General features: G+C 44.3%; 1 protein-coding gene across 3 annotated transcripts in view; it reads left to right on the top strand.

The window, feature by feature from the left end:
- The window catches only part of nsfa (N-ethylmaleimide-sensitive factor a), a 52605-nt gene extending 32451 nt beyond the window's left edge, over positions 1-20154 (top strand). For 2 of the 3 annotated variants that reach the window (XM_022667957.2, XM_022667955.2), the window contains 12 exons: positions 11997-12071; positions 12216-12403; positions 12535-12630; positions 13950-14106; positions 14200-14333; positions 14449-14515; positions 14598-14677; positions 14754-14888; positions 15991-16104; positions 16245-16300; positions 16465-16524; positions 19228-19342. In XM_022667957.2, the coding sequence (XP_022523678.1) occupies positions 11997-12071; positions 12216-12403; positions 12535-12630; positions 13950-14106; positions 14200-14333; positions 14449-14515; positions 14598-14677; positions 14754-14888; positions 15991-16104; positions 16245-16300; positions 16465-16495 (1133 nt within the window). In that variant the 3' untranslated portion in view covers positions 16496-16524; positions 19228-19342. Of the gene's footprint in view, positions 1-11996; positions 12072-12215; positions 12404-12534; positions 12631-13949; positions 14107-14199; positions 14334-14448; positions 14516-14597; positions 14678-14753; positions 14889-15990; positions 16105-16244; positions 16301-16464; positions 16525-19227 lie in introns of all 3 variants that reach the window. The other variant, XM_022667956.2, reaches the window with a different exon arrangement.
- Positions 20155-25074: the final 4920 nt, after the last annotated feature.

The following is a 25074-nucleotide window of genomic DNA, read 5'->3' as shown; positions in this document are numbered from 1 at the left end:
CTCCAGCTAGGCCAGCTAGCCAGCAGCTAACGCATTTAGCAATAAAAACAAAATACACTTTATTCTGCAACTTACAGCGCTATTTTCTGGAACTGGTTATGAAATGTGTATATTCTGGTCTCACGGCGGAGAGCCAATAATAATCCTGCCCCACGTTGGCGAGCCAATTATGTAGTGGCTCAGTGGTTTAATACCTGGTGCTAATTGAGATGTTGAAATATTTTTTAATTGGGCGCCAGTTATTAAATTAATTTAATTAGATTAATTAATTAATTAATTAATTAATCAAATTAATTAATAACACAAGACATCTCAGGGTGTGGTTTCTACAGGTGACAGAAATTTTCATAACCAAGTTATCCAGAAAAACACACTGAAATGACAGGTTTTGTAAAATAAAAGTATTTATTAAATCACACAGATATGAGTAAATAATTCATTAAAAAGTCATAAATGTAGCCATTAGCTATCAAATCATAGTGTAGAATGATAAATGAGAAATAAAAGACAAACACGTTATAATGCTGATATGAAAGGAATAAAGATTAATATAACTATTAAGTGAGTATTTCTAAATAAGGGTCTAAGGCATTTTAAGTCTACGAAACCAATTCTTATTTCCAACCAAGCCACTCAAAATGAGTCATCTATACTAAAGACGCTCTATTAAAGACCCGACCAAACCATGACCAACAGACACCATCTGCCGAAAGATTAAACCCAGCTCTGCCTTACTCTGAGTTGTTGAAGTGAGCCTTGGTGACGTCCGCCTGGGTTGGTCGTCTGCTGCTTCACCCCGAAAAAGGATCACGTGAGCCTGTCTGCAGGGTGGGTGGACTTCCTGTGTCAGCACGGAGCCCCAATAGAACCCACAGGGAAATCCCTTCGCTCTCAGGTGGCTTGCTGGTGGCCTCCGGACCGCAGGTTTCTGGGTTGGATCTGGCGGATCTCCTTTTCAGCTGTACTTTAGCTAAACTTAGATGGAATAATGCTTGGCTTCGTAGATTGTAAAATAACCTTAGATATTTTAACTAGGATAGCTAATATTAATATACTTGAAGATTAAATGCACTAGTCTAAGAAAACTAACTTAAGATGACTAAACTAACGGTCTATCCTTTCTCCATCTCTGGCTCCCTAACCTCTCTCCTCTAACTGTTTTCCTTAACTCATCTTCTCCAACTCCTTCTCTAACTGCTTCTCCTCCAACTGCTCTGACCTGAACTCCCAAAACTCAACTGGCAACTGAACTGTGTCTGCCCAGTTTACTATTAGTCTCTGTGGCCTGTTTGGCCCCTGAGCTATGATTGGCCCTGTGGCCCAAATGTCTGTGTTTTGATTGGTCTAGGAGCAATTTCAAACTTTGGTGGGGATTCACAAAGGGCCATAAACTCCCCCTCGCTCACATGGTCAGCATGCTTCAGCATTTTTCTAATAGATCAAACCAAAAGAAAACTCAATTAAACAGTGGATCAAAATACATTTTTCAGCATATCAGTTTGTGAGGATAAATTCAGGAAACAAACAATCTTACAATTGAATCACAATAAATGTAATATATATATATATTGCCCACAAACATGTAATATTCAAGATAATCTTAGAAATACAACGATGGATGGTACTCTGTCAGAAAGAGATCAAGAGTCATGTTATTATTTAAACCCAATTAAATCACTTAAAAGATAATACATGGTTAAACCACTGATAACCAAATAAAGCTAAATTATCAAATGCTAATTAAACCTTGTTGATTCAGACTTGAATGTGTAGGAGAATTCAATCAGGACACATCCAAACACATATACCATATACCAGACACATATACCATTATTTAGTAAACATTCTATAAAACACCTTTTTTATATAGTCAATATATATGTATTTTAAGCAAAATCTTCTGAGTGAGGAATTCCTCCCCTTTGCTGAATGCTTAGATAAGCGGCTGGCATCGGAATTTACGACGGTGGGGGAGGTTGGTGAACAGAGAGCAGAGAGTCTCACTTACAAACGGTCAATGGAATTTCCAAGCTTAGAACATTTCTCTTAATTTCATTAATCTTATTTCTAAGTGATTGCAGAAGTAACTAGGCACAAACCCCTAAATTGGTACAACATTTGGTGAATTAACAATTTCCAAGGCATTAATTAAGTTTTGACACTCTCTTAAGTCCGCAGTCCCGTCCTAGTGATGCAAATGTTGCAAATGTGTTGCAAATGTTCCAAATGTTTACATTAACTCCGAGGTTTATGACTTGGAGGAATGTAAACAGAATTTTACCCTAAACTCGCATTTAGGGCTCTCGGGCGAGGCTGAGTGAAGAAATAGTCAGTAAATGTCATTTTGAAATTTAAGGTTGTTTGAAAAAAAAATTACTCCAAGGTTTTTTTAGAGTGTTCTGGGTTCGAAGTTTCCTTATAGGCCGTAAAGTGGGGGTAGTGTGTGTTTGTGTCCAAGCAATGAAGAAATCCTCTGGTTAATCCACTACAGTGGGAAAAACACCCCACAAGAGGTGTGAAAAAAGGCGGGAAGCAGAAGAAAGGAAATGCCACAAAATGGCTTTTACCAACAAAAGACGTCTTTTAAGTTCAAATAAACCAAACTAAAGCACAACCTAACTCAAAACTGGCTGAGCACCGCTCAGTCCTCTCTTTATGCTCTATTTGAGATATTTTGTTTTTTTTTTGTGGCTTTCTTTTCTGACTTATTTCTTTCTTTTGCAATCACCTTTTTCTTTTCTTTTATGTGTGGCTTTCTTTTTAGATCAAATCAAATCAAATTTATTTGTATAGCGCTTTTTACAACTGGTGTTGTCACAAAGCAGCTTTACAGAAACGTGATCACAGGACAAAGAATCAGGCAAAACATTAAACATAGATAATACAGAATACAGAACCCCAGTGAGCGCGGAGGCAAATCTCCCTCAGAGCTGCAGGAGGAGGAAGAAACCTTGGGAGGACCAAGACATTTAAGGGGAGACCATCCTACCACTGGTCGAACGGCTTTTAAATTAAAATGTAAAAAGTCTTTTATACATCCACATAGGCTTTATATATTCAGGAGTATAATGGCTTGGGTGTAATCTGTAGTGGAGAGTGAGATGGATGATGAGCAGCTGATCTGTGGTGGGTGGTGGAAAAGAGTTGACTTCAGAAACTTCCATCAGTCTGGCTGGACAGGACATCCACCTGTATCGGGTCAGACAGGTGGGCAGTCAGTAACTCGGAGGAAGGTAGAGAGATGGAACTAGTTTTGACTGGATTTATGTAAAACGGAGAATATAAAATATTATTAGAGTGTGGCTAATGACTCAGATCTAAATAAAACAGCCTAACTAAAGGCAGAGAGCCAGAAGGTAACATAGACATGGAGGCTCCCTGAAACACTGGCATCCACCCACTCCACCGTCCACAAAAATGAGTGACCGTGTGCAGTGGGAGAACAACAGCACCAGCATCTCAGTTTACCCACAATTCCCTCTGTCCATGAACCCCTGGATCTGCAGCCTTATCTAAAGGGAAAAACATTAATTACCAAAAGCTAAACTAAACAAGTAAGTTTTCAGTCTAGACTTAAAGATTGGGACTGTGTCTGAGTCCCGAACATATTCTGGGAGATTATTCCAGAGTTGAGGAGCTTTATAAGAGAAAGCTCTTCCTCCTGCAGAGCTCCTCTGAATTTTAGGAACTACTAAGAAACCAGCACCCTGAGATCTAAGTAATCGTGATGGTTCATGATAGGAGATGAGGTCTCGTAAATACTCAGGAGCGAGCCCGTGTAGGGCTTTATACGTTAACAGTAGAATTTTATAGTCTATGCGGAATTTGACTGGAAGCCAGTGCAGTGCTGATAGTACTGGACTAATATGGTCAAATTTTCTCGTTTTAGTAAGGACCCTGGCTGCAGCATTTTGAACTAGCTGAAGTTTATTTAAGTTACTGCAGGAACATCCAGACAGAAGCGCATTACAATAATCTAGCCTTGAGGTAATGAAGGCATGTACTAATTTTTCTGCGTCATGCAGTGATAGGGCATTTCTTAGCTTGGCAATATTACGAAGGTGTAGAAAAGCTGTTCTAGTAACCTTAGATATGTGTTTATCGAATGCTAGATCTGAATCTATAATAACTCCAAGATTTTTAGCTGCTGAACCAGAGGTGACGGAGAAGTCGGCCAGATTTAGCATTAAGTCTGATAATTTATTTCTAGCAGCTTTGCAGCCTAATAGGAGAACTTCTGTTTTTTCACTATTTAATAGAAGGAAGTTGTGCGACATCCACAATTTCACATCTTTTACACAACGCTCAATTTTCTTTAATCTCACTCTGTCGTCAGGTTTGGCTGAGCTGAGTGTCATGCGCATAACAATGAAAATTCACCTCATGTTTTCTAATAACTTTGCCCAGTGGGAGCATATATAATGTAAATAATCACGGTCCTAATATAGAGCCTTGTGGAATTCCATATCTTACCTTAGTATAACTGGAAGACATTTCATTTATCCTCACAAACTGGTAGCGATCGGTTAAGTATGATTTAAACCATGCTAAGGTAGTTCCAGTTACACCGACCATGTTCTCTAATCTTTCTAAAAGGATTGTATGATCTATTGTATCAAAGGCTGCGCTCAGATCGAGAAGTACTAGTAGGGAAATACAGCCTTGGTCGGCAGCTGTAAGTAGATTGTTTGTTATTTTAACTAAAGCTGTCTCAGTGCTATAATTGAGGCCTGAATCCAGATTGAAATTTTTCATAGATCTGGTTTCTTTGCAGGTAAGAGCAAAGTTGTTGGGCCACAGCTTTTTCTAAAATCTTATAAATAAACAGTAAGTTTGAAATAGGTCTATAGTTAGACAGTACAGTAGGGTCAAGATTTGGTTTCTTGATCAGAGGTTTAATTACAGCTGTTTTAAAGGCTTTAGGCACATGGCCTAGGGTGAGTGATGAGTTTACTATCATTAACAGTGGTTTAATTATATCTGGTAGTACCTGTTTTAGTCATTTTGTGGGAACTGCATCAAGTGTGCAGGTTGTGCTGTTTGAAGAGGAGATCATTTTCTCTAGTTCTAGCTGTGGAAGTGGGTTAAAGACTTCCAACCTAACTTCAGTAACAGAGTTTTGTTCTAGATCAGCCACACCAGATGACAGAGAGGATGTGCTATTAATCTGTTTAATTTTATCCCGAATGTTTTCAATTTTACTATCGAAGAAGTCCATAAAAGCATTGCTGGTGTGAATGGCTGGAATCTGAGGTTCAGTTCCTGCCTGGTTTTTAGTTAATTTGGAAATAACACTAAAGAGAACTCTAGGATTATTTTTATTCATCTCGATCTGTGAGGCCAGATACGCTGAGCGGGCTTTATTTAGTTCTTTTCTATATTTAACAAGACTGTCTTTCCACACAGAGTGAAACACTTCCAGTTTAGTTGATCGATATTTACGCTCTAAATTCCGTACAAACTGCTTTAAGGTTTGATCATTGTACCACGGTGTGAGCTTTTTCTGTCTCTCTATTTTGTGTTTAAGGGGTGCAACAACATCTAAGGTAGAGCGAAAGGTATTTTCTAAACCTTCAGTTAGTTTGTCAATTCTACTGAGTCTACAGGAGAGTACATTATAGTTGATAAATCTGGAAGCTTATCTGTAAATTGTTGGGCTGTAAAAGGCGCAAATGAAAGTTCCATAAAGTAGCTGGGGGATGTACGTATATTATGACTAAAATGTCATTTAAATGAAATAAGGTAATGATCTGAAATTGCGGAGGTTTGAGAACGAATATTCGGGTTATCTATGCTCACACCCAGGGTCAAAACTAAATCCAGAGTATGATTACAGTAATGAGTAGGTCCAGTTATATTTTGAATAATACCAACTGAGTCTAAAATCAATGTTATTGCCTTTTTTAATGGATCATCCAATTTTTCGAAATGAATTTTGAAGTCTCCTACTATAATCACTTTATCACTACTTACTGCTAAGTCTGTGACAAAATCACTAAATTCTTTTAAAAATTCTAGATAGGGCCCTGGTGGTCTGTAGATATTAATTAAAGAAAATTAATTCTTTTTTGTAACTGGATTAATTATATTGGTGTAAAGAAGCTCAAAAGAAGTAAAATTATCATAGTGTTTCTGATTGCTAACTAAGGTATTTCGGAAAAGTATGCTGACCCCACCTCCTCTACCGGACAATCTCGGATTGTGTATATAATTGTAGCCTGCAGGGGTGGCTTCATTTAATGCTACATATTCATTTGGCCTAATCCAGGTTTCTGTCAGACACAGAACATCGAATTTCTGATCAGTTATCATTTCATTCACTAGAACTGCTTTTGAATTTAGAGATCTGATATTAAGTAAACCAATCTTTAGGTTTGAGGTGTTAGTACTACAGTCTGGATATGATTGTTTAATATAAGTTAAGTTATTTGGATTGACTGTTTTAGTTTTTTGACATTTTTGTTTGACTCGGGGGACAGACACAGTCTGAATACATTGGTATCTTGGTAATGTCTCTTTGCAGCTCGCAGACGGTTGGTTAAGCCTCTCTGTCTGTGGCCTGGTCCCGGCTCTGGATTGTCAGCAGCTTCTAAAACTACTCTGCCGACTAGATAAAAGTCAATGAGCTATGCTGCATGAAAATAAGGCAGCACCCTCCCGCGTGGGGTGGACACCATCCCTACCTAAAAGACCAGGCTTGCCCTCAAACTGTAGCCAGTTATCTATAAAGCCCACATGATTTTCTGCAGACCACTTGGACATCCAGGCTTCATCACCACGCCTCATTGGGATGGGGCCAGAGCAGATTACCTCCTCGGACAGCATCTGGGCCTGTTTAATCACCTCTTCAATATTAGCCTTAGTTACTTCAGACTTCAGACGGATATCATTGGCCCCTACATGAATTACTTCCCTCGAATATCTCCTCTTCCCTAACAGCCTGAGGTTGCCACTAATGTCCGGTGCTCTGGCTCCCGGTAAGCAAGTAACTGTTGCCGCTGGTGCCCCTAAAAGAGTAGCTAATTTCACGTATCGGACAATAGAGTCTCCTATAACCAGAGTGTCTTTAACAGGCTCCTCAGTTGGTGCTTCACTGAGCGGGGCAAACCTGTTTGACACGTGAACTGGGGGAGCGTGGTGTTCAGGTGGGCTGGCTGTGGCCTTTGCGTTAGCATTAGCCTTAGCCTTTCGACTATGCCGCCGAGACGTTACCCATTTGCCCCGCTGTGAGGGCTCTAAGGCTGGTGTTGAGGGGGTACTAACTCTCCCTGAGACACCCGGGGCTGCTAACAGTGAATCATGCTGTCTATCCCTTATTAAACCCCGGATGTGCAGTTCTAACTTATTCACCTTATCCACCAAGGTGCTAACTATCTCACACTTAGTACAAATACCATTATATTTTACCAGTATCAATGGACAAAGGGTCTAAGCTATACATGCCACACTCTAAACAGGAGTAAACCTGAGCAGTAGCCATGGTAAAAAAGCACTCACCTTGTTTCAGTTGAAATTAAAAACTTACACAAACAAACTGCAGCAGCAAATCCAGCAAACCTGAGGAAAAAGTCTATAAAAGTAGACTGAGAGTGGATTAATAGGTGTGTAGAGCAAAGATGAAGCAGACTAAAAGTGGATTAGTAAGTGTGAAGAGAGTGAAAGAGAAGAAAACAGAGAAAAGTGTAGAGGATTAGAGCAAGCTAACAGCAGCACACCAGCAGAAGAGAACACCAACAGACCAGAGTGCAGAGCAGAGTGCAGAGCTCTTTCCTTCTTTTGAGATAACCTTTTCTTTTCTTTTTTTATACCCTCTAGTACCTGTCACCCCTCTGTGAAGGTGCAACAGTGAGGCCTGGTTTGACTGAGGTTTATATAGGGTAGTGCACATGTGCAGCTGGTTGATGCTAATTACCGCCAGGGATTCTGGGAGTTGGAGATTTGGGATCCTACTCTACATTTTCTCCCCTATGTCTACTAGTCCCCTTGCTGGCAGCCTCCTGTCCCGTGAACAAAGGTGGAGGATAGCCGAACTGACACTTGAAGGGCGACATGCCCCGTGAGGAGTGCCACAGGGTATTGTGGGTGTAGTCTGCCCACAGAAGCTGGTCGGACCAGGTAGAGGAGTTACTGGCAGTCAGGCAGCGCAACATCTGACCCTAGTCCTGATTTACCTGTTCTGTCTGACCGTTGGATTCTGGGTGGAATCCAGACACTAAGCTAGCTGTGGCCCCCATTCTCTAACAACCCCCCTCCCCCCCCAGAATCTGCTTGTAAATTGGGGTCCTCGGTCCGACACTAGGTCACTGGGCATCCGACGGACCCTGATGACATGCTGTAACAGCAAGTCAGCTGTCTCCTTGGCAGAGGGAAGTTTTGGCAAGGCCACGAACTTGCATGCCTTGGAGAACCGATCAACTATTACCAGGATGGCTGTATGCCCCTGGAGGGGGCCAGACCCGTCACAAAATCCAGCAAAATGTGGGACCAAGGACGGGCTGGAATTGGTAGGGGATGAAGCAGACCTGGTGGTCGAGACCTGGGTGTCTTGTTTTTTGCACAGACCTGGCAGGCCGCTACAAAACACGAACATCCTTCTCCATTCCAGGCCACCAAAATCACAGACAAAGGAACTCCTTGGTTCGGGTGACCCCGGGATGCCCAGGGAAAGGAGAGGAGTGTCCCCACTGTAGGACCTGCTGGCGGACACTGGCAGGCACGTATTGCCGGTTGGTAGGCCCACCTCCGGGATCAGGATCTTGGTTCAGTGCCCCTCTTATGGCACTTTAATGCCCCAGCGGAGAGGAGCCAGAATCTGTGCAGCTGGCAGGATAGGTTTGGAGGAGGGATCATGGCTGGCTTAGTGTTTTTTGAACCTGGCCTATACGACAGCAAAAAGTGGAAGCGGCCAAAAAACAAGGCCCATTGGGCCTGTCGAGGGTTAAGCCGCTTTGCCTGCTGTATATAGGCCAGGTTCTTGTGGTCAGTCCAGACAGTAAATGAGTGTTTATTAGCCCCCTCTAGCCAGTGTCTCCACTCTTCCAGTGCAAGCTTTACAGCCAGAAGCTCCTTGTCCTCAATGCTGTAATTCCGTTCAGCCGGGGACAACTTCCTCGAGAAGAAAGCACAGGGATGCAGCTTCTTTTTAGGCCCCTGGTGCTGGGAGAGCACAGCTCTGACTCCTGCATCGGATGCATCTATCTCGACAACACATGGTTCTTCAGGGTACAGCAACTGAAAAACTGGTGGCAATGTTAGCCATGCTTTGATGTCTTAAAAGGATTTTTGTGCCTCCGTGGTCCAGCGAAAAGGTCTGGGGTCTTTTGCGTAAGGGCAGTGAGGGGTGCTGCCACAGTACTAAAGTTTTGCACAAACCGGCAAAAGAAGTTGGCGAACCCCAACAAAGATTGTACCTGCTGGAGAGAGGCAGGCCGAGGCCAGTCCCTCACAGCTTTTATTTTTGCTGGATCCATTCGGATGGTGCCTTTGGAGACAACAAATCCTAAAAATGAGACAGTCTCAGTATGAAACTCAGACTTCTCCAGTCACAAAAAGGCTGTTCTCTTGGAGTAATTGAAGAACCCGCCTGACACAACTGTGTTCTTCCCGAGACCGACTGTAAATAAGGATGTCGTCGAGGTAGACATACGCATACCGATCCAGGGCCTCTCTTAGCACATCATTAATGAACTGTTGGAAGACTGCTGGGGCATTCATTAACCCAAAGGGCATAACTCAGTACTGGCAGTGCCCTGAAGGGGTGATGAAAGCTGTCTTCCATTCATCCCCCTGCCATTTGCTGATCAGGTTATAGGCACTACGCAAGTCCAGCTTAGTAAAAATGGATGCTTGCTGTATTGCCTTAAAAGCTGTTTGCATGAGAGGCAGGGGATAACGGTCCTAAACAGTGATGGCATTGAGGCCCCGATAATCAATACAGGGTCGAAGGCCACCATCCTTCTTCCCCACAAAGAAAAACCCTGCTCCAGCTGGGGAAAAAGACGACTGAATGAAGCCCGAGTCAAAGACCTCCTGAACATACTTCTCCATAGCGCTACGCTCAGGAGGTGATAGTGCAAACAACCTTCCCCTGGGTGGTGTGGTATCAGGGAGAAGGTTGATTGCACAGTCATATGGTCTGTGTGGGGGTAACACTTGGGACATATCCTTGTTGGAAACCTCCCGGAGGTCCCAATATTCCTTGGGAACCGGTGAGATGTCAGAGCTATTAGGCTCAGGGCATGTCACAGGTAAAGGGGCCAGGTCAGGAGGCCTTAAGCAGGTCCTGTGGCATCGAGTTCCACAAGCAAACACTAATCGTGTAGACCAGTCAATCCGATGATTGTGTTGTTGTAGCCAGGGGTAACGCAAGACCCCACAAGCTTGGGGCCTTTGTCAGATAGAGTTATATCTGTTCCACGTGGTCACCTACACGAAGGGTTAGTGGTTAAGTGCGATGTGTGACATACCTGAACCAACAGCCCGCCCAACGATAGCAAGGATAGGCAAATGGTGAGTCGCTGGGAGGACCAACTAAGCGTTGCCATGAGGGTCAAACCAGATGCGGGGGATGGGCCTTGGTCTAGTCCCGGCTCCCCCGTCTGGGATAGACCTTTACATTTCCCGATTTGTGGGGAGAAGCCTGTTGCGCCATCGCAGAAAGGAAGTGGACAGATGGAGCACTAGGCAGATGAGTGCCCCCAAGCTGCATGGGCTCAGGCATCTCCCATGTAGGTGTTGAGGGAACAGGGGAAGCAAGGTCTGGCAGGTTATGCCCCTGAGCCCGAGCCCCGTATGCCCGCTCTTGGGCTCTCTGACGCATACGGGTGTCGAGGCGAATACACATTTCGTACAGCCAGGTCAGAGGGCTGGTCTCGTGTGGCTAGCTCATCCCTTATCCTCCCGTTGAGGCCACGCTGAAATATAGCCTTTAAGGCCCCATCATCCCAACCGCTCACAGCGGCTCGAGCACGAAACTCTATAACATAGTCTGCTACAGAGCACGCACCTTGGTAAAGCTCCAGAAGGCAGGGGCCAGCCTCTCTACCACCAGAAGGTTGGTAGAAGGTTTGACGCAGGGCTCTCTGGTCCCCTCCCCCTAGCGCTCAGGAGTAGCAATCAGTTTGTCCCCCTGAGCTGGAAGTGCTACCCCTGGTGCAGGTGTTTTAGGAGGAGGGGGCTGATTTCCTTCAGCGTGCCTGCTTCTGCTGGATCCATTGATGATTGCACCTTTCTGTTACGGTTGGGGTAGGTGTGGGATCCAAGTGCAGAGCAGAGCAGAGGTGTGAAAAAAGCTGGGAAACAGAACAAAGAAAATGCCACAAAATGGCTTGTACCAACAAATAGACGGCTTTTAAGTTCAAATAAAACTCAAAACTGACTGAGCCCTGCTCAGTCCTCTCTTTATGCTCTATTTGAGATATTTTCTTTTTTTGTGTGTGTGGCTTTCTTTTATGACCTATTTCTTTCTTTTGTGATCACCTTTTTTCTTTTCTTTTACGTGTGGCTTTCTTTTCAGATCTCTTTCCTTCTTTTGAGATCACCTTTTCTTTTGGCAGCCCATGGTGCAGCACTGCCCATCACAAGCATACTAAACCATATTGAACACAACTGCACACTAGTGAACCACACTAAATGCCACTGAATTCTACTGAGCCCTACTGAAATCCTCACAGAACACCACAACACTTCTAGACTATACTGACATCTATAGAAACCTACTAAACATCCGTGAACACTACTAAACCATACTGAACCCTTTAGAACCATACTGACAAAAAACACTAAACACTAGTGAAAACTACTGAGCACTTCCAAATATTACAAAATTACTTGAAACCTGCTGAACACACCTGGGCACTGAAAAACCCTACAGAACCCTACATTCTGAAAACAATCACACATTACTTACTGAACATCACTGAGGACAGATTTTTAATATATAGAAACTAGCTGTTTTTATATCTGTTTAAATCTGTTTTCCAAACTGTTTTGGTCAGGAATGACCAACAGGCCAGATCTGATCGACGACGCTTTGATGAGGCCGGGCCGATTTGAAGTGAAAATGGAAATTGGTAAGTCTGTGTGAGTTTGTTTATGTCACCTAAACATGAATTAAATGTATAAACATATATATTCAAGATTTAAATCTCTCTCTTTCTGTTTTATGTCTCTTTCTGTTCTATTTCTCTCTTCCTCTCTCCTTTTCTCACTCTCAGGATTGCCAGATGAGAAGGGGCGGGTTCAGATCCTCAGTATCCACACAGCTAAGATGCGTGAGTTTAATCTGCTGGCCATAGACGTGAATCTGAAGGAGCTTGCAGCTGAAACAAAGAACTACAGTGGAGCAGAATTAGAGGGGCTGGTCAGAGCGGCCCAGTCCACTGCTATGAACCGCCACATCAAGGTCAGCATCTCCCCACAGTTCCACAAACACCTAACAGATTTCATTAACACACAACCTTTATCTACTAAGATTACAAGACTGGTCTTCAGCTCTCTCTGAGCAGACACTTGTGTGTGTCTGTGTGTGTGCAGGCTACAGCCACAGTGGAGGTGGACCTGGAAAAAGCGGAGAAGCTGCAGGTCACCAGAGATGACTTCATGGGTTCTCTGAATAACGACATCAAACCTGTGAGTCCCTTCTTCTGGTCCTGTGGTGAAGGTCAGATTCCTGAGAGGAGAGCAACACACAAAGTCTAGTGGTAGTAGTAGTAGTAGTGGTAGTTCACAATAGAACAAAATTCTGTTCCTTATGGAGCACAGAGCAACACGTGACAAACTACAAACAATGCAGGGGTTAGAGCGGTCGAGGAGGAGGAGGATGATAAGGGAAGTAGAAGGAGAATCAAGAAAAGGAGTAAGGAGACCTTTGATGCTATGCTTATTTTTGAGTTCCTTTGTTTTTTGCCATTTTCATTCAATCTTTCTTTGATCTGTTATCTAATCTTTACGAGACACTGCTTTAATCCAAATTAGACCTGCACCTTCCCTCCTGGACCCTGAGGAATGGACAGTAAACTGCACAATTTGTTAAGGCTTACTGTAAATTTGACACAAATGTGGTGCCAGATGAAATTGAAGATGGATGTTGTTCTGCAGACAGATGGAGATGAAGTACTACATTTTACCCCTTATTAGAACTGTGTTACACATATCCTTAGTCCAACTGCAACCAGTGAGGTGGATATAGCTACTAAACAACCTTTTGGCCCATGGTTCTGTGCCATGGAAACGTGTGCTTCTATGGAATAACAGCAGCCACAGAAGTGGTGTAAGATTATTGCACACCTGAATGTGACTGTTCCATACACCATGCTGGGGCTATCTGTAAAAAGAGACCAGATGAAATAAAAGTTGCAAGATTGGGTTTCTGTCCTTCTGACAGCAAACATTCACCAAATGCCATAATTTCAGTTGTATTGGCTACTTGAATAGAAGAAATATGCAAGGCAAGAGCCCTTCTAATGTCAGGCCTGACACTGATGGATCAGGTGAGGACATTTTTTCTTTGGTAAGACTGCAAAGAGGGTTAAAGTTACAGCTGAAGAAATGTTTGAGAGGTTCTGTAATGGTAACGCATTGGAGCAGCATGGATTCCCTGAATAATTTCTCTTGATCAATATGTTTTTTTATATAGTAGGACACTGTGGAATGTTTGTTCAACTGTGTTTTTGCAGATATGAGATAGTTTAACATGTTATTTTTTTGGATATGAGATTGTTTAAGTAGTGTAGACACTTCCGTTTTTACATGTTAAGTGAGTTAAGTAAATGTTAAATTAACTAAACACTTTCAGATTTAATATAGTAATGCTTTATAACATAATAACATTTAATTGACAATCTGTAATCTTTATCAGATTACCTCTTTACCCCAATGACTGTCCATCACAAATTTTAGTTGTTATTTATTTGATATCTGATTGTAAACATTTCTTTTGTTATTTTTAGGCTTTTGGAACAAATCAGGAGGATTACGCCAGCTACATCATGAATGGTATTATTAAGTGGGGAGATCCGGTGACCCATGTTCTGGATGATGGAGAGCTCCTTGTCCAGCAAACAAAGAACAGTGACCGAACCCCACTGGTTGCCGTGCTGCTGGAGGGTCAGTTAACAACAAACACATGTGTAGATAGATATAATCGGAACAGTAGACACAGGTTTACAGTTATAATTGGTGTGTTATTTTGTTGTTCAGGACCTCCTCACAGTGGAAAAACAGCTTTGGCTGCGAAAATCGCGGAAGACTCTCAGTTTCCTTTCATTAAAATCTGCTCTCCAGATAAAATGATTGGTCACTCTGAAATCACCAAGTGCCAGGCTATCAAAAAGGTTGTTATAAATGTATCTATTACACTGCTACTACCTTACTGTAGTTTAAGTATAAACATTAAAATGTTGACCACTGGGGTGTACAGCAGGGTGAGCAGTGTTTTGTCTCCTACAGATATTTGATGATGCATATAAGTCTCAGCTGAGCTGTGTGGTGGTGGATGATATAGAGCGTCTGCTGGGTGAGGCTTTACTTCCTGTGTTTGAATAATGGGAACGCTGGGTTGTCCAGGATTCTAATCATTTTCTATATAATTCTTATAGATTATGTTCCCATTGGCCCTCGATTCTCTAACCTGGTTCTGCAGGCTCTGCTGGTTCTGTTGAAGAAAGCTCCTCCTCAAGTATGTATTTATATACATTTTTTGAATAAAACTGCTATGGAACCTGTCACACACTTACCAACACGTGTGTGTGCAGGGTCGTAAGCTGCTCATCATCGGCACCACCAGTCGCAAGGATGTCCTGCAGGAGATGGAGATGCTTGATGCTTTCAGCACCACCATCCACATCCCAAACATCTCCAGCGGAGAACATCTGGTGGAGGCTCTGGAGGTGTGGAACCAAACTGAAAGTTTTATGATGTTAACTGTAGATCATAAAATTTTGATAAAGCCTGTTAATGAGAGCCCATCTATTGGTGCCTTTCTGCTCTTCCAATAGACAAGGGTGCTGTTATGTATTGCCTTTTAGGCCACCTCTAATAGATAGTGTCCCAAGAGGCGCCCTTTCCAGTAGAGAAAATGCAGAGGGACGGGATGCGGTATAGGGTTCAATGAAGTGCCCGGTTGGGCCCACTGTTTTGCAGTAGGAAGAAGTGATTGCATTGACATATTCTAGAACCCAAAACAAACAATGAAACACACATGGACAACATTGTCGGTAGCCTTTCATTAAAGACAGAGAAAGCCACATTGTTCATTGAAATGACATGAAACTGACAAAAGAATTGATAAATTAAAAAACAAAAACCAACTAATCAAAAGCAGACTTTGTTTTTGAGTTCTGGTTCACCAGAATTATAAATAAAACTAATGGAACTGGTCTGTATCATGGTGGGTTATTCCTTCTATTACTTGATAGCTACTTTAGGCTTTTAACTCCATGCTTAATATAGCCATAGCTTAGAGGCATGAGACAGACATTATTACAAACAGCAGAGTTTAGACCCTCCAACTACAGCAATGTCCACCACCAACCCCCCCTTAACTAAAAGCTAGTAATCCAGCTAAACACATCAAATCCATGCTTTTCCAATATTAACCTTAATGTGTATTTCCAGGAGCAGCCATGCTGTAATTGTGTGCTTTGTGGTTCTGACATCCTGTCTCTGCCATCGTATAGTGGTACAATCTGTTCTGACTGTAGGTTGAATGCAGAAACTCAGTAATAGTTTACTGTCTATAATATCAATAATATCTATAATATTACTGTATATAATACCCTCTTTAATAGCTTATAAAGCTTCCAATTTCAAAAAGCTTCTTTCTACATTCTTTCTACTCAGAACTTTCAACTGCATGTATTAACTCCTGAAACAAAATATTTCATTTCTATAATATAATAATTTTCAAATGAAGAGCATAATCACTTCTTCCAAACATAACACTGTTTTCCTCATCCTGATTAACCCTGTGTGTGTGTGTGTGTTTTTCAGCTGCTGGGAAGTTTTACAGATGCAGAAAGAGCTACAATTGCACAGCAGGTGAAAGGGAAGCGGGTTTGGATTGGCATCAAAAAACTTCTAATGCTTATCGAAATGTCCTTGCAGGTACTTATTTTAACACATTAATTCACACATTGATTATACTTACAATTTACTTTCTGTCCACTTCATTATATAAACCTACCCACTGTTAACTAATGTATATCAGTGTTAATAAGTCTGATGATGCGGTTTGTGTGTTACAGATGGATCAGGAGTACCGGGTCAGTAAGTTCCTCTCTCTGCTGCGGGACGAGGGCGCGTAAGCATTCATAATTTACTACTCTTTTTGTTAGTTTATCTAATGTTTATTTGCAGTTACGTAATTACTTAATAATCTGGAGTGATTACAGATGCACACACATAGGATCAGATTTGAATAATTTACGCACCTTATTTTTGTTTTTCCTCTTACTTTGTGATTAGGATGGACGAGAACAATCATATTCGAGTGTAATCTCAGCTCCTGCAGGGCAGGGAGGGATGGTAAGGGATTATAGAAATAGGGTATATTCCAACAGTACAATTCCTCACATAAAATAGCTTTTTTCTCTCTCTGAGATTATAGATGATCCATAGCTGTTCTGATAGTGATGTTTATGATGATACTGGTGATTATGATGAAGATAACGGTGGTAGTAATGATAAAAATGTGATAGTGGTAATGGTGATTATGATAATGGTGGTGGTGACAGGGGTGATGGTGATGGTGGCAGTGGTGATAAGATGTGGTAGTGTTTATTATGAAGATGGAAGTGATGGGAATGATGGCGACAGTGATGATAAAAATATGGTAGTGGTGATGGTGCTTATGAAAATAGCAGTGACAAAGATAATGGTGGTGGTGATGATGGAAATGGTGGTAGTGGAGCTTATGATGATGGCAGTGATGGGATTGATGGTGGAATGATGAAACTGTGGTAGTGGTGATAGTGTTTATGATAATGGCAGTGATGGAATTGATGGTGGAATGATGAAACTGTGGTAGTGGTGATGGTGCTTATGATGATGGCAGTGATGGGATTGATGGTGGTAGTGATGAAACTGTGGTAGTGGTGATGGTGTTTATGATGATGGCAGTGATGGGATTGATGGTGGTAGTGATGAAACTGTGGTAGTAGTGATGGTGTTTATGATGATGGCAGTGATGGAATTGATGGTGGAATGATGAAACTGTGGTAGTGGTGATGGTGTTTATGATGATGGCAGTAATGGGATTGATGTGGTAGTGATGAAACTGTGGTAGTAGTGATAGTTTTTATGATAATGGCAGTAATGGGATTGATGGTGGTAGTGATGAAACTGTGGTAGTAGTGATGGTGTTTATGATAATGGCAGTGATGGGATTGATGGTGGAATGATGAAACTGTGGTAGTGGTGATGGTGCTTATGATAATGGCAGTAATGGGATTGATGGTGGCAGTGATGAAACTGTGGTAGTAGTGATAGTGTTTATGATGATGGCAGTGATGGGATTGATGGTGGAATGATGAAACTGTGGTAGTGGTGATGGTGCTTATGATAATGGCAGTGATGGGATTGATGGTGGTAGTGATGGAACTGTGGTAGTAGTGATGGTGTTTATGATAATGGCAGTGATGGGATTGATGGTGGTAGTGATGGAACTGTGGTAGTAGTGATAGTTTTTATGATAATGGCAGTAATGGGATTGATGGTGGTAGTGATGAAACTGTGGTAGTGGTGATAGTGTTTATGATGATGGCAGTGATGGGATTGATGGTGGAATGATGAAACTGTGGTAGTGGTGATGGTGCTTATGATAATGGCAGTAAGGGGATTGATGGTGGCAGTGATGAAACTGTGGTAGTAGTGATAGTGTTTATGATAATGGCAGTAATGGGATTGATGGTGGCAGTGATGAAACTGTGGTACTGGGGATGGTACTAATAATGATGGCAGTGATGGGATTGATGGTGATAGTGATGATGAAAATGTAGTAGTGATGATGGTGCTTATGATGATGGTGGTTGTGGTAATGGAAATGGTGTAGTGATGGTGATTCTTATGATGATGGCATTGATGGGATTGATGGTGGCAGTGATGAAATTGTAGTAGTGGAAATTATGATGATGGTGCTGAAGGGGGTGATGGTGACAATGATGATGAAAATATGGTAAAGGTGGCAGTAATGGGATTGATGGCAGTAGTGATGAAATTGTGGTAGTGTTGATTATGATGGTGGAAGTGACTGGGATGATGGTGATGGTGGTAGTGGTGATGGTTACTATGATGAAAGCAGTAATGGGGATGATGGTGGTGATTGAAATGGTGGTAGTGGTAGTTATGATGGCAGTGATGGTGGTAGTGATGATTCTTATCATGATAGTATTGATGGTGACAGATAATGATGGAAATAGTGGTAGTGGTGATTATGATGGTAATGGTGGTAGTGAAGATGAAAATGTGGTACTGGTGATGGTGATGGCAGTGATGGGGTTGATGATGGTGGTGATGGAAATGGTAGCAGTGGTGATTATGATGATGGTGGTGACGAGGGTGATAGTGATTGTGGTAGTGATGATAAATATGTGGTAGTGGTGCTGGTGCTTATGGTAATTGTGCTTATGATAGAGGAAGTGATGATGGAATGGTGGTAGTGGTGATAATAGTAGTGATGGTGCTAATAGTGGTAGTGGTGATTGTGATTATGATGTTTTTAGTTTGATTGAGTTCACAGAACCTTTTTAAATATCTTTTTTTTGCTGACCTTTACCCTCGTCTCGTAGCTTTTGAGAACCTGCTTAGCCAATCTAAAGTCAGCTCCCTGTAGCTATTTTAGCTTTTAAGTAGCTAGCATCTAAGTTCTGCTGTAAAATCCTATTCCCCTGATCACACCTTTTAACATTAATCTAACATTTATTTTAACCTTCGTCTAGAATTAATCTTAGTTTCAGTGAATAAAGCTGAGCTGTAGAGTTAGACTTTTTTTTTACTGTTTCTTTTAGTTATTCTTCATTTAATGCTTTTATTCTTGTTTATTTTGCAATCTGGTGTTGACTTCCTCTCACTCTGAGGAAGTTTTAATTTCTGGTTTCCCATTTGCAACGTGGACCTGGATCTCTTTAAAGCTTCTTTGGATTGTTGGAATGAATAAACTTGAACTCTTACACATCATTTACCCTTTGTCTCTCTCTCTCACACACTCTCTTTCTCACTTTTCTGTGTTAGGGACCGAGGGTTCTACCAGTAATAGTGGAACAGATTGAGGGTCTGTATACTTCAGTGCCACCATCCTTCACCATGAACAGCTGGTTCTGATGCGGTCTGGCTTCCTGCTCGTGTTTGTGCTGTGTCTGTTTCTGTATACTAACATCACTTCAATTAATATAAAGATAAAATTATAGAAGGAAAATAAACCCACAGAAAACTGTTTGATAAATGTTCATGCTGTGAAAATATAAAATATATCAAGTACACTATATATGGCTTAATGAAATGTATATGTAGCACAGAGATACAATTTATTTGTGTAAAATTCAGATGAGCTGTGTTTGTTCTGTATTCTTTTCTTCATCTGTGCTGTTGTTATGGTAACACAAGCTGGTAGTTCAACAGTGTTTCCTTTATATTTGTTGTTCTGAAGCTAAAATACAGCATCATTTCTAATGTGTTGGTGAATCCAGTACTTGTGAGTGCATCAGAATAATCAGTGAATAATCAAACCTTTAACAAAAACTATTCCTCACTTTTCCTTAATTAGCTGTATCATGATAAGTTTGAAGAAAAAGAGTTATACAATGAAATTTGATGTTTTGCTGAAATTAACTTGTGCTGATCATGGTGTGTGTAGCTATTGATTATTGATTATTAAAATAGATAGCAATTTAATTCTCCTGCCTGTTGACCCAAATCTGTCACTCCTATGATTAGTGCTTGATGTTCATACCTGTTACGTAATCAAAAATAAATCTGTGCTGAAATAAAACAGTATTATATGATTATATGCAATAAAATCAAAAAGTCAAATGGGTTAGGACGTCACTCCTGCTGACCCATACCAGTACACTGTATTAGTTATTGTAAAAGTGTGAGTTTGAATTGTTTAAATATGTTAAGTAAGCAGGTGATCAAATAAAAGATTCAGAATAGAGAGAAGTGATTCCTTTCAGTTTTTAAATGAACAACACTGTGATTAATGGTTATTTACATTTGATTTACATGTTTTATCTAAGAAAGTTTGTGGTTTGTTGATTGTGGATATGAGGTTGGTAGTGCATTTTACATAAACCGAAAACTGTAAAAAATGTCTAGTTCTCTCTAACCTTAAGCCTAATTCCATTTTTGTCTGGCCATAAATGGAACTAGCTTGCATTTCTGTTAAAAACCTATATACATTTCCCATTTTGATTAAGTGGAGTTATTCATAACTAAATTTTGGGAGATAATCCACGCCCATTACTCCACCCACTAGCCCTATTTAAACCCCCACTTCCTCTCCTCCTGCGTGTGGTACAACTTGGCATTTGCTTCGTATCGCACACCTCACCTGATTCGTCATGGATCTACAGCTCGCTGCTTCTGACGACGAGCTCTTCTCAGCCTCTGGCTCTTCATCCGCCGGCGCTCCCGGCCGGCCTCCTCGACTGCGCTCCATGGTGTCCGTTCCGGCTTCCTCGGCGGGCGTCGCTTCCTCCGGCTCCTCGACCCGGTCTGGCCGCTCCCGCGAAGCTGCTCCGCGCTCCGCGCGGTCCTCGCGTCGCCGCCGGGCTTCGCCGGCTTCTCCTTCCCCTCGACGGCGGCCTTCGACCCCCAGGATTGGTTCCCGTCCTCCGGCTGCCTCTGCCGCTCTCTCGCGGCCTCCTCCTGCTTCTCCCGCCTCTCAGGCGGCTTCTTCAATTGGCGATTGGACTGTCTCTGGTTTGCAGAAGGCGCTCCGGTCCCGCGGCGTTCCCTTCGCCCGGTCGGCCAATAAGCGCTGCCTGTTTTCCCTCTTTCAGGCTTCCAGCCCTGGCTCCAGGCGCTCCTCTGCCCAGCCTGCTGCAGCCCGCGGCGAATCCTCCCCGGCGTTGCTTCCTCCTCGCAGCCGTTCCCGGCGCTCTGTCCCCGTTCCAGCGCCCCCTGCCAGCGTGGCGGTCCCCGCACCTGGCCCGGCGCCGGCCTCCTTCCCCGTTGGGGTTCCCTCTTCCTCGCTTCTGGGTGATCCTCCCCGTCCTCTCCTTTCCCTCCCTTCAGCTCCTGCCCGCCTCCAGTCTTCGCTTCCTCTCCCCCCCTTCTCCTCTTCTCTGTTTCCTCCTCCCCACTCCGTCCCGCCATCTTCCCACGTCATCCCCCCATCTTCCCACGCCATCCCCTCCTTGATGGCCCGCCCACCCGCCTCTGAATTCATGCCTGCCTCTTCCCTCGCGCTGCCTGGGCTCCGCCTTCCGCCTCCTGACCCCTCCTACTCACTCTACACCGCCGCTCCAGCCCCGCCCCCTCCGGGCGCTCTGGTCTTCACCCCCCCCTTGGTCCAGCCTGCGCTTCGCCAGCGAATTCTGCAAGGTGCGGATATAGATCTCTCGCTGTTGTTGCGTCCCTCCTCCCCGCTCGCCGCTCCGCGCACTGTTGATGTGGGAGATCTTTCCCTCACACTCCGCGCAGCGGCGCCTCGCGCCTCGGGGATTCTCACGGTCCCCGAGTTCGCCTTGTTCAGGGACATCATCTGCTCATCCTTCCCAGCACGACGTCAGGAACTTGACGATTATCTTTCTGTTATAATGGACCTGGCCGTGCGCTTTGGTGGCTCGGGATTTTTGGAATACCACCGCCTGTTTTCTGCTCGGGCTGCAGCCCGCCTCTTGCAGCAGAATGTCTCCACGTACTGGGGCATTTTGGATATGGAACTTTACTGCAGGATCTTCGCGGGCCGTGCTTCCATTTCCTGTGGGCTGTGCGGGCATCCCTCCCACCCCGCCTCTGCCTGCTCCCTCGTGGACCCCTCATCTGGGCCGCGAGCTCTTCTGCACGCTTCGCGGATGCCCCGGCCGGCCGCGCTCCCTCCCCCCAGCGCGTTATCTCCGTCGATGCCCGTGATGCCCGCGGCAGACGCCTGAGTTTCCTGGGCCATCGCATGCTGTGCAACAATTTCAACGGGGGCGGCTGCTTCGCCTCGTCTTGCAAGCTGCTGCACGCCTGCTCCTACTGCGGGCTGGCTCACTCCCGCTCCGGCTGTCCCCGGCGCCCACCCAAGCACGGCGGAAGCTGACTGCTCCGCTTTCTGTCCACACCTGTCAACGTGCCCGAGCTGGCTTCGTGCCTCTCCGGCCATCCCGACCCCGTTTTCGTCTCTCATCTCCTGGATGGATTTATTTTTGGGTTCTCTCCTGGTCTAGCTGTCCTGCCTTCCTCCTCCTGCTCCTGCGCTAACCTCCTTTCGGCTGAGGCCGAGCCGGAGGTAGTTTCCCGGCTTCTGCGCAAAGAAGTTGCGGAGGGTTTTATGATCGGCCCTTTCTCTTCTCTCCCGTTTTCCACCTATCGCATTAGCCCCATAGGCATTGCCACGCGCAAGTACTCGGGGAAGCAGCGCATCGTCATCGACCTCTCCGCACCTCACGGTTCTGTCATACCATCCATCAACAGCCTGATTCCCAGCGCCGACTTTTCCATGTCGTATGCTTGCGTGGACAACGCGATCTCCCTCATCCGCCTCCTCGGGCGGGGTGCCTGGCTGGCCAAGGCGGACATCGTATCTGCTTTTAAAATCGTCCCCTTGCATCCCGATTTCTGGCACCTTTTCGGAGTCCGTTGGCGCGGGCGATATTACTTCGCGGTCCGCCTCACCTTCGGCTGTAAGAGCAGCCCTAAGATATTCGACTCCCTAGCCGAAGCGCTGTCCTGGATCCTCCTCAACGTTTATCGCATCCCGTACGTCGTCCATCTGCTGGATGATTTTCTCGTCCTCGATGCCCCCACATCTCCTCCAGCCCGATGCATCACCCGACTGTCTGCAGCTTTCGACCGTCTGGGCATTCCTCTCTCTCCCGACAAAACTGTCGGCCCTGCTACATCTCTGGAATTTCTAGGCATTACCCTGGATTCCGTTTCTCTCCAGGCTTCCCTCCCCCGTGACAAGCTGGTCCGTATCAAGGATGCCCTCTCTCTCTTCCTTGAACGTCAGCACTGCTCCAAACAGCAGCTTCTCTCTCTCTTGGGGCATTTAAATTTCGCCATGCGGATTATTCCCCAAGGCAGATCCTTCATTTCTCATCTTCTCACGCTGTCTTCCTCCGCCACCTCTCTCTACCAAACAGTCACTCTGGACCAGGCCTGCCTGTCTGAATTGCGCTTCTGGCTCCTCCTACTCTCCCACTGGAATGGCATTTCTCTCTTTCGCCTTCCAGAAGCGTCGGATCACCCCGACTTTTTTCTCTTCACTGACGCTGCCCCCTCCTTTGGATACGGAGGCTATTGTGGCACCCGTTGGTTTTTCTCTCCCTGGCCTCAGGAGCTCATCGAACAGTCGGCTACAGACGGCGACTCCTCTGCTCTGCGGGAGTTATATCCCGTCGTCGCAGCCGCCGTGCTTTGGGGCCATCTGTGGAACAGAAGCATCGTCTCCATCCATTCCGACAGTTCCACCGTTGTACACATCAATAAATCCAGATCCAATAATCTATCCATCATGCTTTATCTCCGTCGTCTGACTTGGTTATCCATCATACACCAATTTTCTCTCCAAGCACTACACATACCCGGCCTTTCTAATCCCACTGCTGACGCTCTCTCTCGTTCCAACCTGCAGAAATTCAGGACCTTGGCACCACATATGGACCCTCAGCCCACTCCGACTCCACCTTATTCCGATACCATCTTCCCGCTCTAGCCACATCCAGCATGAACCAACTCACCACCGCTTCTCAAGATCTCATCATTGACTCCGTATCCCCTAACACCTTGTCCACCTACTGGACCGGTTGGCAGTGTTTTAAACGTCCACCACATCCAAAACCTTCCTTTTCCTTCTTTAGACCTTCACACTCTGTCCTCCTTTCTCACTTTCTCAAGCATTCATCTTTCGATCCGCTCCTCCACTTTAAAAGTCTATCTGTCTGCTATCAACTTCTTTCTTATTCTGCTATTAGGATCTCCTCATCCCTTTTCCAAACACCACCAAATATCCCTACTTATCCGAGGAATCAGAAGACGAGAGCCGCGTTCGCCCAATCGACGCCTCCCCATCACTTCCCATATACTGCATTACTGTCTTTTTACGCTCCGCCACGGTTACGCTGCTCCCTCCATCTGCGCTACGCTTGAATCTATGTTTCTCCTCGCCTTCTTCGGCTTTCTCCACTGCTCGGAATTCACAACTTCCACTACCTCCCATAATCCCGCTTTTCACCCCTGTCTTTCTGATTTATCTATTTTGGACGAAAGAACACTGACCTTCAGAATCAAACGCAGTAAAACTGACCAGCTCGGCATTTCTGCCCCTATCTATCTTTTCAAACTCACTTCCCCTCTCAGCCCCTATGAGCCCATCACTGCGTACCTCAGCCACTGTCTCACTCACCAAGCTTCTCCAGACGACCCTCTTTTCGTCACAGAATCCGGATCACCTGCCACTCGCCACTGGTTTCATTTTCATCTTAAGCAAATTCTCTCACTCAGCGGTTTTAACCCTTCCTTCTTTTCAGGCCACTCTTTTAGAATCGGCGCCGCATCCACAGCATCTCACCGCGGTTTACCTGATCACACAGTAAAAATCCTCGGTCGCTGGACCTCCCAAGCTTACCATGGATACATCAGAACCCACGCAAGCGACCTTTTAGCTGCTCACGAGCGCCTGGCTTCCCTTACTGTCTAATTTTTGGGGCTTCAGCTTCTCGCGTCCTTGCGTAGCTGCCCCAAACTCTAGCCCAAAATATCCACTGAGTTCGCCCCCCTCCTCTTTCTATCTTATTCCATCAGGGCGTGGGTTAATACTAGCAAAGTGGAGTTATTCATAACTAAATTTTGGGAGATAATCCACGCCCATTACTCCACCCACTAGCCCTATTTAAACCCCCACTTCCTCTCCTCCTGCGTGTGGTACAA

This window comes from Astyanax mexicanus, chromosome 19, assembly GCF_023375975.1.
Source record: "Astyanax mexicanus isolate ESR-SI-001 chromosome 19, AstMex3_surface, whole genome shotgun sequence".
NCBI classification, from domain to species: domain Eukaryota; kingdom Metazoa; phylum Chordata; class Actinopteri; order Characiformes; family Acestrorhamphidae; genus Astyanax; species Astyanax mexicanus.
This window is presented reverse-complemented; position numbering and strand designations above follow the sequence as displayed.